Source organism: Fundulus heteroclitus, unplaced genomic scaffold (assembly GCF_011125445.2).
Source record: "Fundulus heteroclitus isolate FHET01 unplaced genomic scaffold, MU-UCD_Fhet_4.1 scaffold_59, whole genome shotgun sequence".
Classification (NCBI taxonomy): Eukaryota; Metazoa; Chordata; class Actinopteri; order Cyprinodontiformes; family Fundulidae; genus Fundulus; species Fundulus heteroclitus.
The window spans coordinates 245909-265114 of record NW_023397022.1 but is presented as its reverse complement, the minus strand read 5'-3'; the positions used below and the strand labels follow the sequence as shown (position 1 = coordinate 265114).

The window sequence follows — 19206 nt, the reverse complement described above, 5'->3', positions numbered from 1 at the left end:
TGCTAATTAACAGAACTGGACATTTATCACCTGACGTTTCACATTAAAACCCAAATTAAAAGCATCAACTTAACCTTTAGAAGCGATTAAAGGGCTGCAGGACATCCGTTAATGAGTCCTCCAGGTTCTGATGCAGGTTCTGATGCAGGTTCTGACCTGGACCCACTGCTCTGATCAGCTGGTCCTGATAGCTGGTCCTCGCAGCTGGACTGGGTCTTTGGACCGCTCCCCCAGAACCAGTCGGAGGCAGACAGGTGAGCCAAAGCTGCTCAGAGAGTTCGGTTAACCGGGCCGTCCTGGAGAACCCGGACAGAACCCACATGGGGGGGAACCGTGCAAACTCTCAGCTGCAGTGTTGGTCCTGATTCAGTCACATGAGAGCTGGTTCTGATCCATTAAAGCTGAGCCAACAAAGACTGGTTCTGCTGACTGGCCTCAAACCCGAATCAAAGATGAACTCTTTTCTTCTGGAGCCAGTGGCCCAGTTTAAACGTTCTAACCAGAACCAGAACCAGAACCTTCCCTGTTCTGGTCTCAGGTTCTCTCTCATGAGATCACCGCGGTCCAATCAGCACACGCCTCGTTAGCCAACCAGAACCAAAGCTCATTTAATGGGTCTGAGCAGGGTTCTGATGATGGGATGACTTCTGGCGTTCAGGTGATCAGAGGCCGTCAGGTAGACGTCACCGCGGGAATAAAGGCAGGGTTACCTGTCTACAGGTGGAGGGCTGACGTGTCTGGACCAGGAGGCAAACAGCTCGTCTCCTCCATACACATAATATAAGAGTAGACCCCACATCGACCGCTGTCGCCTATGGGCGCTGACGAGATTTAGGGGCGCCATCTTGAGGAGGTCGACAGCTCAGCTCAGTGTAATGTGTTGACCAGGCGCAGAATCAATTCTAATCAACTATAACTCGTTGAATATTGAACTAATTTTCTACGTTTTTTTCCCTTAAAGGCATACTATGCAACATTTTTCAGTTAATTAATGTGTTCCATACCGTTTTGAATGATTAAATGAGTCATTTCAGGTCGAACAAAGGTTTTCTCGGCCGCCCTGGTGGTCTGTGGGGGAAATACCGCACTTGCAATTGCAAGAGCTCACGGCCCGCACCCACAGAAGTCTTGCTTTACGGAGAGAACTCCATGTGTTTTTGCCCTGCCATTCACTATATGCACGCGTAAAAGCAACAACAAAGAACCGCGTGTTAACATCAAATAAACATGCAAGCATATCGAGTTTTATTATTATTATTATTATTATTTTTATTTTTTTTTTATGTTGGCGAGACGCTACCGCGGCGGCGGCTGTGGCTTGGCGAGGCGGCAACGGTAGCGTCTCGCCAACATAAAAAAAATTAAAATAATAATAATAAAACTGGCAAGGCGGCGGCCGCGGTAGCGGCTTGGGGAGGCGGCCGCGGCGGGAAGCTTGATTTTCATACCATCATTGTGTTAGTCATTGTTTGTACTGCCGTTTTTTCCACTTTTCGTTGCGTTCGTCTGTCTGATAAGCTCAAAACAACCGCGCCTGGCTTGATGGAGAAACCAGAACAGCTGAGCATCTTTATGACAGTGCACTTTTACTTTCGCCCTCTAGGGGGAGCCTCGCTGGAAAATCAACCCCGGTTGCAAGTATACCTTTAAAACTTTAACACTACAGCTAATATAACAAATGGTCCAGTGCGTTTAAATAATGTTAGTGGGGTTAAAATAAATAGAAAGCGGCCGCCTCCCCAAGACAGTGCTGCGGGAAACCCTGCATTTGGCGTATTAGTGGGCCGGCAGCGCACACTCGACGACCAGGCCGCCTCGTGATTGGCCGGCCCAAACGGCCCACGAGGGCCCGCGGCCCTTCTGGCATCTGCCCAAATGCCAGACCGTCCAGTCCGTCACTGCATACAAGTTTTTTATTACTATATAAACAAACACATTTGTACATGTACACATATATATGTACATATACGTTCCAAAAGGAACCCGTGATGGGCGAAATCCGTGAAGTAGTATACTTTATTTTTTTTATACAATTATTATATACAATGAAATACTCCATAGTACATTGAAACCAAAGAACAAAACCTTTTTACAGGCCCAAGCATTTGTTTAACAAATAAAAGTAGGTATATACACGTTTTTTTATTATTTACAAATAAGTACTGTGCTGTAAAATCATCAATGCGAAGTGAAGGCGAGATCAGCCCCCCCCCCCCCCCCCCCCCCCACCACCACCACCGCAACCCGAGTCATTGGATTAGAACGGGAGAAAATGAAAAATTATTATAAAAAACTGGCGTGTATTTCACTGCTCTTGTGAATGAGCCGCTGCATCCTGACTGCGCTCTGTGGCGTTATAAAGCCCGTGATGCAGGTGTGTTGTTGTTTTTTTTCGGGAGAAGAACATAGTTATAGTTGTTGTTTTCGCTCTTTTTTCTTCTGGGCAATTAGATTCTTATAAACCGACATGCCAAGTGACCGACATGAGAACTGTAATGAACGGCAGCGGCTCATCAATGCAAATCCGTGAAGCAGCGAGACCGTGAAAGGTGGACCGCAATATAGTGAGGGTTCTCTCTCTCTCTCTCTCTCTCTCTCTCTCTCTCTCTCTCTCTCTCTCTCTCTCTCTCTCTCTCCCGTATATATATATATATATATATATATATATATATATATATATATATATATATATATATATATTCCTGTATCTCTCTACCTAATATTAGAAAAATCATATTCTAATAAAAAATATAAACAATATATTTTCATCTTACTTGTGAAAAGTTATCCCTCGAGCCCTGACGTAGATAGTCCCTCAATTTAAACAAAAATAAGCCGCACAGTGCTTAGGCATCATTAGTGTGTTCAGCTTGAATCAACAGGGTAGCAGGTCGACCGCCCCAAGATGGCGGCCGTAATTCTTGCGCAGCGACAGTTAATGCGGGGTCTACTCTTATATTATGTCTATGGTCTCCTCAGTCTGCGAACCAGCAGTTTCTTTAACGAGAAAAGAAAGTCAGTAGTCAGTATGAAGAGGTTCTGATGCAGACACTGACTGTTATCCAGGGTCCAGGTCGGTTCTGACCGGAACCTTCAGAGAGAAGATTTAATGGTCGCCAGAGATTCCCATCATTCATCATGTCTGAGGCTGCAGGAGGAGGACGAATAGTTCATGTTTCTTTCTGCTTTTTTCATAAAACCCGTATTCTTTATTTTCTTTAAATTGACTGAAAGCAAAGATAAACATGACAAAAATAATAAAATATTATGAAAGGTATTTACGGATCTCCGCCTCCGCCGCTCCTGGTCACATGACACCGCTTCTTTAACCAACATGGCTGCCGAGGACCTGCCGTCTGATTTTGACATTGTCATTCTGGGCACAGGTACGCCACGCTTGGAATTCTTCACGTTGTCTGATTTGGTCCTGTTTCGGAATGTGTCCTGGTTCCGACCTGACCCAAAGCATCCTTAAAGACCGGCTTATACCGGTCTGAACCAGACCAGGAGCTGGAGTTAGCTAGTGGCTAAAATTCAATGCATTTCCAATGACGGCAGCTAGTAGCTAACAGCCAGACAGCTGTGTTAGCTTCTGGATGTAAGAAGTATGTGAAATCATCCTAACAGGAGGCTAACCGAGGCTAACAGGAGCTAACTGAGGCTAATAGGAGGCTAACTGAGGCTAACAGGAGCTAACTGAGGCTAACAGGAGCTAACTGAGGCTAACAGGAGCTAACCGAGGCTAACAGGAGCTAACCGAGGCTAACTGAGGCTAACCACTGATCAGACCGGTGGGTGTGACAGGCTAGCTGCTGCTGCTGACTGTTTCTGATCAGCAGTGTAGACCAGCAGGCAGAGGAAGTCAATAATCTCTTCCATCATCAAGGATTCTCCCTAGTGGACTAAAACAGAACCGAACCGCTGATCCAGTGATCTGCGGTTCGGTTCTGGATCAACCAGAACCAGTCAGTTCTGTTCACAGGAAAGATCCCCCAGCCTCAGCAGAGCCTTGGTTCTAGAAGCAGGTCAGACACCACAGACCTCTCACCTGTCTGCCTCTCACCTGTCTGCCTCTCACCTGTCTGCTGATCTGCTTCTTTAGCTAACGAGCTGACTCTGATACGTTGTTCCTGCAGGTAAAGCCTCACATCAAACCCTCTAACTTCCTGTGTAATTATCAGAGATTTGTACGTTTCTGGCTTCTTCAGTGTTTCAGGTATTCTGCAGAAACTGCTGCTCTCAGCAGAATAAAGGCCAGAATGTTCTTGTTATGATCTCCGCTGCTGGCTTTCATCGTGGGAAGCGGATGTTAAAGGTTTAGGTTGGAAAGCAGCAGCTGCTTCAGGTGCTGCAGTTATTAGGGCTGATCCAGCAGTTAAAAGTTAATATACTGGTGAAAAATATCACGTTGCATAAGAACAGATATTAATGTGATTTATAGTTAATTGGTTTATTTGGGCGGTTTCTCCTTTTTTTACCTGACGTACCTGCTGGGCTGTACTTTGAGCCCAGGGAGAGTTCAGTCTGTGGACATTTCTGGTCTTTAGGTGATGAAACAGAGAAGAAGAAGAACGGAGAGCTTCCTGTTTCTCTCTCCTGGCGTTCTCACCTGTTTCATGTGAATGTAGAGTAACTGACTGGACCTGGATCGGTTCTGGGTTCCTGCTCTACTAACTGATGTTGGTTATTGATTGATCAGGTCTGGCTGAGTCGGTGGTAGCGGCTGCCTGCTCAAGGGTTGGACAAAGGGTTCTTCACCTGGACAGGTGAGCTTTAATCTCAGGTAAAGACTTGATTATTGTTGTTTTTTGCCATCATTTACATAGGAGTGAATTTTTAAATGAAAATAATAGCTACAACAGTTTGGTCTCAGTATTTTGTGCAACCTGTTATGTTACTGTTACTAAATTCTTGTGCTGATGACACTGAGGTGAAGCTGAGTGACGTTCGGGTTCCTCACATCATCTTTTAGTTCCTGAATGCAGATATTAACGATGCAGACCGGAGTTTTGAAGCTCAGCTACAGAATCTTATTCACAATAAGATGTTGGGGTGCTTTTACTGTGGAAGGCTTGGGCACTAACAGCTTCCTGTTTGTGTTCTCAGGAGGAGTTATTATGCTGCTAACTGGGCTAGCTTCACGTTTAACGGCCTGCTCACCTGGATCCAGGAGCAGAATGTGAGCTCATTAATTACTGACCATCTGATCGGTGATCTGAGAGACTCGCTAACAGCTACTGTGGCTCTGTGTGTTGGTAGGAGGAGACCAAACCAGAGGAGGTTAAGGATTGGTCGAGTCTAATGGAGGAAGGGGAGGAGCTAATACACCTGTCCAATTCAGACTCCGCCTCTATCACTAACGTGCAGGTGTTCAATTACACCAGGTAAACTCCACCTTTCTAATTCACCACAAGTCTGTAATAGTTGTAAATTGTTTATGTGAACAATTAGTTATATAGAGTTCTTTTCATTTTGATCCATGATATATTTAATAATTGTTCTCAGTGAAGAAGAGGACGACACTCAGAGTGCTGATGCTTCAAACACCACAGAAGAAGAGAAAGCAGCTGATGAAGATGCAGTGAAAGAGTCCTCGGAGACAGAATCTGCAGGTTTTACTCTCATTTATGTTTATTATTTAACTGTGTGGTTTATTTTTCTGTTTTGTTTGTTTTAACGAGAAAAATGCAAACCTGTTGCAGATTCAAAGGAAGAGGAGGAAGCTGGAGCTGCTGAGGAGCAGGTGAGGAAGAGTACAGAGAGGATGATGCTTTAATCATGTTTGATCGTCTGACCTGGTATTAACCAATCACAGCCTGCTCAGACAGAAGGGGAGGAGCCTGAGGCTGAACAGCCACTCCCCTCTTCTCCTTCAAACCAATCAAAACCGGCCAGAAAGAAGGTCAGCTACGCTCAGCTGGTGAAGGAAGGACGGAGGTTCAACATCGACCTGGTCTCCAAGGTAACCGCAGCTGTGATGTCATCAAACATCAGAACAACATCTGTGTCTGGCGTCAGCCAACAGGTTTCAAAAGATCATCTGGTGATGTAGGCACGATGATGTCACAGAAGCATGATGATGTCACTTCCCCCTCTTCCTCAGCTCTTGTTTTCTCGTGGCTCATTGGTCGATCTGCTCATCAAATCAAACGTCAGTCGCTACGCTGAGTTCAAGAACGTCACCAGGATCCTCACCTATCGCCATGGTAACGTAGAGCAGGTCTGTACAGTCTCTGTGCCTCGTTCTTCACCTGTCTGTGTCTCACCTGCCTGCCCCTCACCTGTGTGCCTTCCTCTCACCTGCCTGCCAGGTGCCCTGCAGCAGAGCTGATGTGTTTGCAAGTCGTCAGCTGTCAGTGGTTGAGAAGAGGAAGTTGATGCGCTTCCTGACTTCCTGTATGGAGGAGACAGAGGAGCAGACAGGTGAGCCCCTACCTGTCGTTCTGCTGACATTATCGGTTCTTACTAGATGGAACCAATACTACCAGACCTTCTGAATACAGTTCACCTGAAGGCATCATGGGTCATCTCGTCTTAAACTCCTACTTTCAGCCTACAACGGCCGACCATATTTGGAATTCCTGCGTGATCAGCAGCTGGGGGAAAGCCTGCAGCACTTCCTGCTTCATTCCATCGCCATGGTAACAGAAGACACGCCCACAGAGGAAGGCCTCGCCTCTACGCGTCACTTCCTGCGTTGCCTTGGCCGCTACGGCAACACGCCCTTCCTTTTTCCTGTATATGGCCTTGGAGAGATCCCCCAGTGCTTCTGCAGGTGAGGATGCATATAAAACATTTTACAGTGAGAACAAATATGATCTGATGCATAAAAACATTTTACAGTGAGAACAAATACGACCTGATGCATAAAAACATTTTACAGTGAGAACAAATACGACCTGACGCATAAAAACATTTTACAGTGAGAACAAATATGATCTGATGCATAAAAACATTTTACAGTGAGAATATGATCTGATGCATATAAAACATTTTACAGTGAGAATATGATCTGATGCATATAAAACATTTTACAGTGAGAATATGATCTGATGCATAAAAACATTTTACAGTGAGAATATGATCTGATGCATAAAAACATTTTACAGTGAGAATATGATCTGATGCATATAAAACATTTTACAGTGAGAATATGATCTGATGCATATAAAACATTTTACAGTGAGAATATGATCTGATGCATAAAAACATTTTACAGTGAGAACAAAGACGATCTGATGCATAAAAACATTTTACAGTGAGAACAAATATGATCTGATGCATAAAAACATTTTACAGTGAGAACAAATATGATCTGATGCATAAAAACATTTTACAGTGAGAACAAATATGCCGAGCTTTAGCTGAATGTGAGTCATGGTGTCAGGTTCATCTCCAGGAACTCTGCCTCTGCTCAGCCTGTTTACTGGCGACCAGCTACCAGTTACATCCATTATTTTCTGCTACAGAGCTCTTCCTGCTCTACATTTAGTTATATTTTATAAACTGTAGACTATCTGCCTGACGTACATAACAGTGAATGTAATTCTCATTTTCTGCAGCAATCTGTGCACCAATAACTCTGGATGTGTTTGTATGTGTATGTGTATGTCCACCTCCTATAAAAACATAATAATGAAATTATATCTCCTCCTCCTTCCTCATCGCTCCGCTGCTTCATCGCCTCAGTCTGTCCGCTTGTTTCTAGTGTTTTCATGTTGTCTAGCCTGAGTTTGATTTATAGCTGCATTATTGATTTATTGCTGTATTAATGATTTATTGCTGTATTAATGATTTATTCTATTATTGTATAAGTCCGCACATGGTGTGCTTTGAACAGTCCAGACTCAGATTCCTCGTACGTGGCACACCTGGCAGATAAAACTGGTTCTGATCATGTTTTATTTAACCCCCTCCAGGTGCTGCTTCATTAAATCAGGACATGACTAATATTGGGGGGGGGGGGTCGCTGGCGGCTCATCTCCATGTTAGATGAAGCTCAGCGGAGATTGTTGCTCCGTCGCTGAGGACCGTTCTGCTCGGTGTCTCTCTGACTGATGTCTCTAACGTCTGTAATGTCTCTGACGTCTAGAACTGACCAATCACGTGGCTCCAACACAGCGGTCCCGTTTAATCGGGTCTCCATTGGTTCTGTTTAGTTTCTCTCCCCGCTGTCTCCTCTGGGTCTTTGAGCTTTCTAACTTTGGGTCTCCTCGGAGCCACATTAAGGGCCTCCATGAGGAACAAGTTAGACATGAGATCAGTGGGCAGAGAGCGCAGGTTCTACTCGTCACTTTGGACCACTCAGCTGATTTCTGGGCCACATTCTCTAGAAAATGTCTGCAGAAATGTTCATGTGATTAAAAGTAGCTGAGCTGCTCTGAGTCCATCAGCTTCACCAGCAGAACTATCCGATTGACTCAGAACCGTTCTCTAAAGAGAAGAACCAAACCAGGTCTGCTTGGACCTCCTAGATACAGCCCAGACTGACCCGCAGTCAGAAGGTTCTTCTCAGAAGGTTTAAAAGATCTCCTGAATGAAGATGGTTTGATGAAATGATTAACGACAATAAAACTGTGAATTCTCTGTTTATCAGGATCCTTTTCTAGAGTTCAAGCTGTTAACAGAACCTCTCCCAGTCTGCTCCCAGAAGGTTCTTGAAGAACTATTTCATTCAGCTCTAGAACATCCTGCTGAAGAGAGAAATGGTTTTATGCTAAATATTTAATGATCTAAAGTAGATGTAGCAGCAGCAGTCATCCCTGCTTCCTCAGTGAGACGAGTTCTGGGGAACAGAGTGGCCCGCCTGGCTATGAGAGGTCATGTGACGTGTGAGAGGTCATGTGACGTGTGAGAGGTCATGTGACGGCGTGAGAGGTCACGTGACGGCGTGTGAGAGGTCACGTGACGTATGAGAGAGGTCATGTGACGGCGTGAGAGGTCACGTGACGTATGAGAGAGGTCATGTGACGGCGTGAGAGGTCATGTGACTGTGAGAGGTCACGTGACGGCGTGAGAGAGGTCACGTGACGGCGTGAGCGCTTCCTACTTCTCTCTAATCAGCTCTGGGTAACGATCTCCTGCTGATTGAGGTCCATTAAGACCGTTAACTGGTGAAACCAGAACCCGCTGATCCGCTGCAGGTGTGGGTTCCTCACTCTGACGTCACTGCTGCTGTTCTGGTACCGGGGGACAGACGGCTGCATCTGATCGGTCCGTCATGACAATCAACCAGCTGATTGGTTGATGGTCAGGAGAACCAGAACCTGTGGAGCGGTGTTCTGGTGCAGCCCTAACCGTCCTTCTGTCCTGCTGTTGTTTCAGGATGAGCGCCGTGTTCGGAGGGATCTACTGCCTGAGACACTCGGTCCACTGTCTCATCGTGGACAAGGACACCAACAGGTAACCGTGGTTTCACCTCCTGTCACAACCAGACTGCTGGTTCTGGTTCTGGCCCAGTGACTCAGGGGTCAGTGGACTGAAGCTGATTGGACCAACGGGAAGCGCTGCAGGAAGTCTAGAGATGTTGGCGCCTTTTAGCAGATCACAGGAAGCAGCAGAAGAAGAGACAAAAGGTCCGTTTGGACCTTCAGAACCAGTCCAAACATGAGCAGAACAAAGCTGCATATGTCCTGCCTCCGTCTCGTCTACAGCAGATGAGCCGGTCCAGCGCCCCGTAGTTAATAATCCATCTTCTTCTTCTTCACCTTTTAAAGGTTGAATAATAACAATCCACACTCTCTGATTGGCTGCTTACGCCACCATGGCAACCAGCACTCTGTGACCTTCTAAGCTGTGATTGGAGAATAATTTATGATGGGTAAAATATTCAATTTATGAAGAGGAAATGAGGATCATAATTTAAAGCTCTTCATCACCTCCTCCTCCCCCGTTGTTTACCTCAGGGTCTCCATCATTGTTTGCTGCCCCATCAGAGGCTGATCACATGATTGATAGACACCAGGAAGGTCACGCCAGCTGTTGCCACGGTTACTGGTAAAATCTAGCAGCGTGTCCTTGAAGCTGCAGACAGGAAGTAGCTGCTGTGAGGAGGACTGTCAGAATAAAAGCACCAGAACAGGCTAGCTAACCCAGATCAGATGGTTCTCTGGTCGGTGGGAAGAAGAGATCTGAACATCTGCAGGTCCCTTCAAGTCCTCAGAACCAGTCCTGGTCCAGAACCGCCTGCTTTAAATGTTCTGATCCACAGGTTGTTCTGCTGGTTCTGATTGGACCTGCGGCGGTTCCTGGGCCAGGCCCGCTGAGGCTGCTGTAATGAGGGTGTCAGGGTTATGGATGAGTCGGCCGCGCCTCATTATTCCCAATAATAACTGGGAGCGCCGCTGCAGGCTGCTCAATCAATCACAGAGAGACCGAGTCATCTTCATCACATCAGCCTCATCTCCCACAGAACGTCAGAACCCGCCTCAGGCCCACCGGGTTCTGTGTGGGTCTCACCAGCCGCCGCAGCACGGCTGGATCAGAACTTCTGTCTGGTTCTGGTTCTGCCGACTCTTCCTCTGGACAGCCTGCTGGGTTCCTGAGAGGAAACGCTGAGCCCAGACCGTCATGTGATGGTTCTGAACGTTTACCTGAACAGTCTGGGTCACATGGTCACCTGAGCCTGATGGAGCAGCTGACGTCTCTTCTTCTGCTGCAGGTGTAAGGCGGTGATCGACAGCCGCGGGCAGCGCATCAGCTGCAGCCACGTTGTGGTGGAGAACAGCTACCTGGACGCAGACAGGAAGCAGATGGCCCCGCCCCCCAGGTGAGCACCTGCACAGCTGCTCCTGCGTCCTCCTGTGGATGAAGATGATGAAGATGATGTCTGTGTTCAGGTACCTGAGCCGAGCCGTCCTCATCACGGACTCGTCGGTTCTGCCCTCAGATTCTGACCAGCAGGTAACTCCACCGTCACACCTGCTCAGGTACGCTCTGCTGAGCTCAGCTAGACAGGAAGTGATGTCAGAGGAAGAAGGAAATCAGCCGGTGCTGGTCCAGTTCCTCCTGTTCAGGTGGACCAGTCCATTTACAGCAGAACTTTTTAATGTTTAAAGGTCGCGACATCCTCACCAGTTAGTAATTAGACGAGGCCGTTGCCTAGCAACCGGGTCTTTGATCATCCGTTTAGTTTCTATAGCGCCGGCTGCTAGGCAACGGAGACCCGCCGCCAGCATCAGAACCTGCAGAACCCTGTCAGCTAGTTCTGATGATCAGAGCTGCGGTCTGGTTCTGAACCCGCTGGTTTTACCTGTGAAGCTAACGGGTCAGAACCATGACCCACCTGGATCCAGACGTGACATCAGAACCAGGCCAGGAGGGAGACATCAGTTTATCCTGACTGGACCGGGCCCAGCCGGTTGTGGTTCTGGTCTTGGTTGTGGTTCTGGTCTTGGTTGTGGTTCTGGTCTTGGTTCTGGTTCTGCAGACTGAGGGAACCTCCAGGACCCACCTGCGTCTCTGTCTCTGCAGATCTCGGTGGTGACGGTTCCGCCCGGCGCAGCAGGAGGTCCGGCAGTGAAGATGGTGGAGCTCTGCTCGTCCTCCATGACCTGCATCCCTGGAACACGTGAGTCCACCTGCAGCAGGTTCTGGAGGTTCTGAGGAGACAGCAGGAGGAACTGGACCCGTTTACGCAGAAGCAGCAGCCTGATAGAGGAGAACCTCCAGAGGTCCAGAACCCATCAGATGAGCTGGTACTGGAGCGGCAGCTAGTCTAGGATAGTGTTCTGACCGTGGTTCTGTTCGTGGTTCTGATGACCCGTCCAGAAACCGGAGCGACCTGCAGATATTTGAGGTTTTATGATTCATAGAAATTTCTGCTTTACAAAGAAAATAATTTTATTGGTTAAGATGGAAAACATCTGCAGCTAGAGAAGGTTCCGGCATCTTTGAGCCCAAAGCTCGGTTCTGGTTGACCTGGCGTCCGTCCAGAACCTGTGGTTCTGGGTTTTAAGTGATTTCACCATCAGAACGCGTAAAGTTCTGCCGATCAGACAGAACCAACAGAACCAGGGACGGTAGTCCAGTTTAGCAGCGTTCTGCGCTGTCAGGGACCGGGTCATGGACCGGGTCATAGGTCAGAGTTCGTTTAACCGTGGAAACGCTGTTGCCGTGGTAACGTCTTCCATCAGCTGACACCTGCTTCCTGTCTCTGGGCAGATTTGGTCCACCTCACCTGTCAGTCGGTTGGCTCCGCCCACGAGGACCTGTCGCCGTTGGTAACCAGGATGTTCAGAACCACCGAGTCTCAGAACGAAGGTAAGACCCAGCAGCAAGTGGTTCTGGTTCTGGTTCTGCCCTAAACAGACAGATGAGAGCGACAGAACCACAGCATGGCGCCGTCTGTAAAGCAGACCGGAGCGGCTGGGATGGTCCTCCTGTATGAAGGTTCTTTTGTTCCAAAACAATTTGTGCATTGTAAGCATGAATTTGAAGTTGTACAGGGAGTTAAATTCTAAATTTTGTATTTGTAGAATTAAAAAAAAATCACAAGTACACATTTTTTTACACCTGTTAAAATTTTAAGTACAAATACACAAATTGTGTTCTGTGAGTTGCACATTAAAAACCTCTTACTTTCAATTCAATTCAATTTTATTTATATAGCGCCAAATCATGAAACATGTCATCTCAAGGCACTTTACAAAGTCAAGTTCAATCATATTATACAGATTGGGTCAGATTATACAGATTGGTCAAAAATGTCCTATATAAGGAAACCAGTTGATTGCATCAAAGTCCCGACAAGCAGCATTCACTCCTGGGGAACCGTAGAGCCACAGGGAGAGTCATCTGCATTGTACATGGCTTTGCTGCAATCCCTCATACTGAGCAAGCATGAAGCGACAGTGGAAAGAAAAACCACCCATTAACGGGAAAAAAACCTCCAGCAGACCCAGGCTCAGTATGAACGGTCATCTGCCTCGACCGACTGGGGTTACAGAAGACAGAACAGAGACACAACAAGAGAAACAAAAAGCACAGAAGCACACATTGATCTAGTAATCTGTTCTACATTAGATGGTAGTAGCGGGTGAGCCGTCTTCTCTGGATGATGTCACAGTTAACAGAACGCCAGACCAGGTGTACCTACTATGAAGAAAAAGAGAGAGAGCAAAAAGTTAAAAGCAGAAATGACAACACATAATGCATAATTGAAGAACAGTAGAACTCAGTATAGTGAGAAAATTAGACCCTGATGTCTTCCAGCAGCCTAAGCCTATAGCAGCATAACTATAGAGGTAGCTCAGGGTAACATGAGCCACTTTGACTAGAAGCTTTGTCACAAAGGAAAGTTTTAAGATTAGTCTTAAAAGTAGACGGGGTGTCTGCCTCACGGACCAAAACTGGGAGTTGGTTCCACAGGAGAGGAGCCTGATAGCTAAAGGATCTGCCTCCCATTCTACTTTTAGAGACTCTAGGAACCACCAAAACTTTCTCAGTTTTGCTGCTAAATGGAAGTGGCGCAGCACTTAAAGCATGCAGTGGCTACCTCATTACGCATAATCCTTCTGCTGAGTTTTCCCCATACTCATGCTATTTTACATTTTTACATTTCATAATCTTTGTTGTCACATTTAACAGCAACAGGTGTTCATCTCAACGTTCATCCTGCCCAGACATTACCCCCCCCCCCTCCAACAATAAAACAGACAATAATGTAATAAAGCTCACGTCTTTACGATAAACTGTCATGTTGCAACGTAAAAAGAACCTCTTTTCATTTAAAAGACATCTCTACGCTTCATTACTTTTTCTTCTGGCTTGCATTATGTTACACGTACATCTGTGCTTTTATTTTGAAATATTTTCTTGCATTTCCGGGCCAGCCGTGAAACCGTCTTCGTCTTTCAATCTGAAGGAGAAAATGGAAAAATTTAATTGGCGAAATCCAAAAATGGGCCGTTTTTCTGGTTTTTCGTTTCTAAATTGTGGTGACAGGAAAGAAAAAACGGCTTTGTTTTCCGTTTTTCTGTTTTGATTTGCAAATGGAAAAACGGAAGTAGTTTCTGTTTTTGGTTTTCCAGAAAAAAAATGAATTTCCTGAAGGTACACGGACCAGGGATCAGACAGTGACAGCTGTTCTTCCAAGGCAACAAGGCAGTAGCCAAATATGTAATTCTGGTTGGTACAGACTGACGGAGCAGGCAGCGCCCCCTGCTGTCTGATCAAGGGTACTACCCACAAGCTACAGATCATTTTTACAGGTGAGGCGTTTGTGTCAAAAGTGAAAATGAAGGCGTAACTTGTTAAGTTGAATTTGTGACTCACAGCAGCAGATTTGTGCAGTTGTACTCATTGATTTGTATTTGTGTTGAGGAAAAAATATATATATTTTTTTTTTTTTGAGGATTTTGATACACGTGTTTGAATTTGTTTTGCACCATTAAAACAAATGGTGATCAACTGCAGCAGAACTGAATGACAGACATTTATGATGTGCAACTCACAGAACACAATTTGTGTATTTGTACTTAAAATTTGAACAGGTGTAAAAAAAAAATTGTACTTGTGATTTCTTTTTTTTAAATTCTACAAATACAAAACTTAGAATTTTACTCCCTGTACAACTTCAAATTCATGCTTACAATGCACAAATCGTTTTGGAACAAAAGAACCTTCATACTCCTGGGTCAGCAGAACCTCCTGGGTCAGCAGGTTCTACTGCTGGAGGTTCTGCTGCAGCAGATCATGAGCTGACGTCTGAACCAGAACCGGGTCAGGCGTGGACAGTTAGTACCGGGTGGAGTGTAAGCACCAGAACCAGCACCATGCCAGAGTCGATGGATGAAGGGCAGAGGGGGCGGAGCCAGCCAGGCCCGCTTCCTCCTGGTTCTGTTAATTCTGGGTTCTGGATCCAGAATAAACAGAACCAGTTAACTAAAGACGCTGATGTTGTCCCTGTGTCCTCAGACCAGCGTCCCTCCGTCCTCTGGTGTCTGTTCTTCAACATGGCCGACGGCTCCACGCTGGAGGTCAAAGGTCACCAGCTGCCATCCAACGTGTACGTCTGCTGCGGTCCAGACGGAGGTCTGGGACACGAACACGCCGTCAAACAGGTGAGACACACCTGCTGGAGTCATTGTAGCTCAGCGGAGCGGTTCTGCTGGACAGAACCTGATGAGGACGGTGGGTTAAAGCCCAGAACCTTCACGCTCCTGGATGGCCAACCACGTCACCTACCTGGCCTACAGCGAGGAGGTAACACCTGGTGGACAGGTGTGACAGAAACCATTACTGCCTGTAGCCACCAGAGGGCGCTCTAGTATGTGAAAACTATATATATATATATATATATATATATATATATATATATATATATATATATATATATATATATATATATATATATATATATATATATATGAACCATGAAACATCAACGTGCGTACCTGAGCGTTCAGGTGTTCTGGTGATGTCATCAGCCCGGCGCTGTTCCACTCACCAACAACAGTAGACAGAGAACGCACCACATCCCCACCCTCTTTACCCAGCATGCATCAGAGCAGAGTTGTGCGTTCTTCAGACTGAACGCTTTCCCAGAATGCACCGCGGCCGCAGCTTTTTTAGATATTAGAAATATTGTTTTAAAAATGTTTTCAATAAAATGTGGTGTAGTGTATGAATAGTTTTATATGGTAAAAAAGGCTAAAGAACTTAAATTATAATTTAACACAAAATATTACATCTCGCATTCAACAATGAATATATTATTCACACAATTATTTAATTTAATGAATATAATTATTAATCTATCATCTAAAGGTTACTAATACCAGGAGGTGAAATGCAGACGAGCTGAGCGTGTTCTGATGTCACCTGTTCACAAGAACGCTGCTGTTCCACAGAGAAACGTTCTGCTTCCTGGGTTCTGTCCAAGAACCGACTTAACGTTCTCACGTTCTCCTGAACTGAGAAACGGCCTGTGCATCGTTTCTCTTTCAGTCTTCCCTCACGCAGTGCAGCGTTCTGCAGCTCGCAGGGCGAGTCCGGTCCGCCACAGAACCCGTCACAGAACCCGCCACTGGGCCGTCTGTGACGCTAACAGCTGTTAGCGCTAGCTTACGCTGTCCAGGTTTTACTGACCTTTCTACGTGGCTCTCAAACAGCCGCGTCGGACCGTTAGCTTAGCACGTAGCACCGCTATGCTTACCGTCTGATTCCAGCGCCTGATGACCGAACACACGGCTTAGAACCAGGCTGGTAACCTGCTAGTTGAGCTGCTAGTTGAGCTGCTGTGCTAATTTACTCCAGTCGACCTCCCAGGTGTGTTTCATGTTATTCAGCCTGTTACAATTTAATACGTTGCTTTTCTAGAGCAAATGTCAGATTTTACTGTTTCATTTTGTGACAAATTTCTAAATAAATGCGACTTAAAGTGAAAAAAAACAAGCTAATCTGAAGTTGTTGCTAAAGCAGCAGAGGATCAGTTTAACCAGAACGGCAAAGATAAAAGATAAATACCAGAGTAGATAATGCACAATTATTAATAATATGGCATCTCAGGTACAAATATGAAATATTTAAGGTACGCAGTGAAAACCCTGCAGCCCATTTACAGAACGTGAGATAATACGCATGATAGAGGTAAACGACTGCTGATCGGATCAGAACCGCTGCACCGTCATGGTGGAGGAAGCAGAACCTGAGTTAACAGACATCATAACTTCTGCTGCTACATTCCTGCCAGAGGCTCAGGTTCCAGTTTTTCTGGTTTCACCTAACCTGCAGCTGCATGACGGTAAATCTAGAACCTGCAGTCCGGTTCTACGGCTCATCGGACCGAGAACCGGCAGAACTCTGACCCAGCATCACGTTCTGTGGTTTCAGGCGGAGTCCATCTTCCAGAAGATCCTCCCAGAGGAGGAGTTCTGTCCTCCTGCTCCCAACCCTGAAGACATCATCTATGATGGGGAGAGCAGCAGCGCCGTGGACCAGGACCTTCAGGAGGAGAGCCGTGGACCGGACCAGGACCAGAATCAGGAGAACCAGAACCAGGAGAACCAGCCTGAGGAGTGACTCTTCATCCTGAGAACATTGTGGGTCAAAGGTCAGCTCCAGCAGGGAGCCAGGAGCTGCTCTCCATTCATCCTGAGCGTCTGTTGCCACCTGCTGCCCACATGCTGAACTGCACCTGATTGGCCCGTCAGAACCTCATTAAAACTTTACTGTACCATGTTAACCGGTTCTGTGGATTTATTTCATCACACTGAGAATATTTAGCACCGTGACCCGGTTATGATCCGGTATCACGGCTGGAGCAGCTGCGCCTGGTTCTGGTGTTCCTGATTAGATTGTTGATATGGTGGAGACCCAGGGAGGTTGTGGGGTAAATTCCTCAGCACCCTGCCGTCTCCCTCCCAGGTTATGTCAGACTGGTCCATCTGGGCCTGAGTTCTGTGAGGACGGGTCCGTAGAGGCGTCCTCCTCTGGAGGAGCTGCAGCGCTGCCAGAACCTGCCACTGAGCTATATAATACACTGGAGTGCTGATTTTGCTGAAAAACTGAAGTCACTGGCCGCCATCTTGCTCCTCCCTACTCTCCCAGAATCCCACAGGATTTGGTTGCAACAACAAGCAGTTTTCTGGCTGTGTAAAAACGTTTGACAGGTAATTCTACAGTCAGTGGATGTACTAACACTATCAACTACTAGGAAATTAGGTGCTGAAATATTTTACATGTTATTCATATTAAATATATAAGTATGTGTATATGCATATATGTATACACATATGTAAATATATGTTTTTGTATATATATATATATATATATATATATATATATATATATATATATATATATATATATATATATATATATATATATATAAAAATTAATAAAATGCTAAATATTTCAGCACATGACTTTCTCAGTACTTGATAGTTTTAGAACATAACATAAAACTATATGGCATTTGACATTTTAAAAGTTTTAAGCCCCCCTGAACATGAGAAAATCCTCGTTATTCGATGCTGTAGCGCACATATTCCCTAGTTACTGGAGGAAAGTAGGGAGTACCAATATGGCGGCTGGTGGCTTCACAGCAATTCGTTCTAACAGCGGCGATTAGCACTTCGGTGTATAATATAGCTCAGTGGAACCTGCAGTAAAGTTCCTGCAGGTTCTGGCAGACCAACGACATCAAGCAGCTGCTTCAGCACGTTTCATTAGGCGCCCCCTCCTCTCTGCACCAAACGAAGATCCTGTGACGTCTGCTGGTAGAGGATGACGAGGCGAAGCCCACAAGATCATTTATACCAGGGGTGTCAAACTCATTTTGGTTTAGGGGCCGCATTCAGCTTAATCTGATCTCAAGAGGGCCACACGAGTTAACTCATTGCAAGATTAAATAGAACTAATAAAAGTGGACTTGTTGTTGATTTTTATATTAAGTTAATTTCACTTTTACACAATATATTATGAATAACCTCAGCGTTTTTAAGAAAAGTATGTGCAATTTCAACAATACTTTTACTCAGTTAAACATTTACTTGTGCATTATGCATAAGAACTGATCACAGTGATTATACAATGTTGAAAAACATTTATTCACATTTTTTGGAACTTAAAAACACTGTCCTGCATGATAAAATACATCAAACAGATAAAAATTAAGAAATGATTTAAAATCAATTTTCCACACCTGAAGCTCAGTGTTACCATCTGCTGATTAAAACACAGCGCCCCTCGTGGACAATATAGGAACTGCAGATTTTCAATAAAACAGAGTACATGTTTTTTTCAATAATTGTTTTATCATTCTCTTCCTTTTATCTCCTCTTTCTTTCACCTTTTCTTTTTTTTCTTCTTGTTCTTCCTTTCCTTTCCTACTTTCCTCTTGTAGTGTCCATATCATTTGAGATATTCCCCGCATGAATCATAATAAAACTATTCACATTCATAAATCAAGCAGAGCACTATGGCAAAAGCAGTACTGCTCCACTTGTGAAAGTCAAATCTGATGAGCTCTTTTTGGCATTAAGACAATAATTTATTGCCACATTGCCAGACAGGACACTGGGGGAGAAAAATATTTTTTTTTTTTTGAATAATGATAATCCATTTAGCCAGCGGGCCGGACTAAATTGTTTGACTCCCCTGATTTATACACAGTAAACGTGCCGTAGTCTTGTTAACTTAAACTAAAATATGAATAACAGATTCACTAATTATAGAAGGAAGTCATTCTAGGATGGGCGGGGC

The 19206-nt window shown here is 45.3% G+C and overlaps 1 protein-coding gene across 3 annotated transcripts; it reads left to right on the top strand.

The window, feature by feature from the left end:
• Nucleotides 1-3282: 3282 nt before the first annotated feature.
• chm (CHM Rab escort protein) lies at nucleotides 3283-17185 on the top strand. Of its 3 annotated transcripts, none has more exons than XM_036133211.1 (17): nucleotides 3283-3386; nucleotides 4700-4766; nucleotides 5107-5179; nucleotides 5260-5384; nucleotides 5506-5612; nucleotides 5703-5743; nucleotides 5825-5962; nucleotides 6104-6220; nucleotides 6312-6423; nucleotides 6553-6775; nucleotides 9325-9402; nucleotides 10661-10768; nucleotides 10839-10902; nucleotides 11473-11569; nucleotides 12163-12261; nucleotides 14917-15062; nucleotides 16834-17185. In XM_036133211.1, exons 1-17 carry the CDS (start codon nucleotides 3335-3337, stop codon nucleotides 17020-17022), a joined length of 1836 nt encoding a protein of 611 aa, XP_035989104.1. In that variant the 5' UTR covers nucleotides 3283-3334; the 3' UTR covers nucleotides 17023-17185. The 3 variants fall into 3 exon arrangements, with proteins under 3 accessions (XP_035989104.1, XP_035989103.1, XP_035989105.1); XM_036133210.1 differs by having other exon boundaries at nucleotides 5816-5962; XM_036133212.1 differs by lacking the exon at nucleotides 3283-3386 and having other exon boundaries at nucleotides 4700-4783; nucleotides 5816-5962.
• The last annotated feature ends 2021 nt before the right edge of the window (nucleotides 17186-19206 follow it).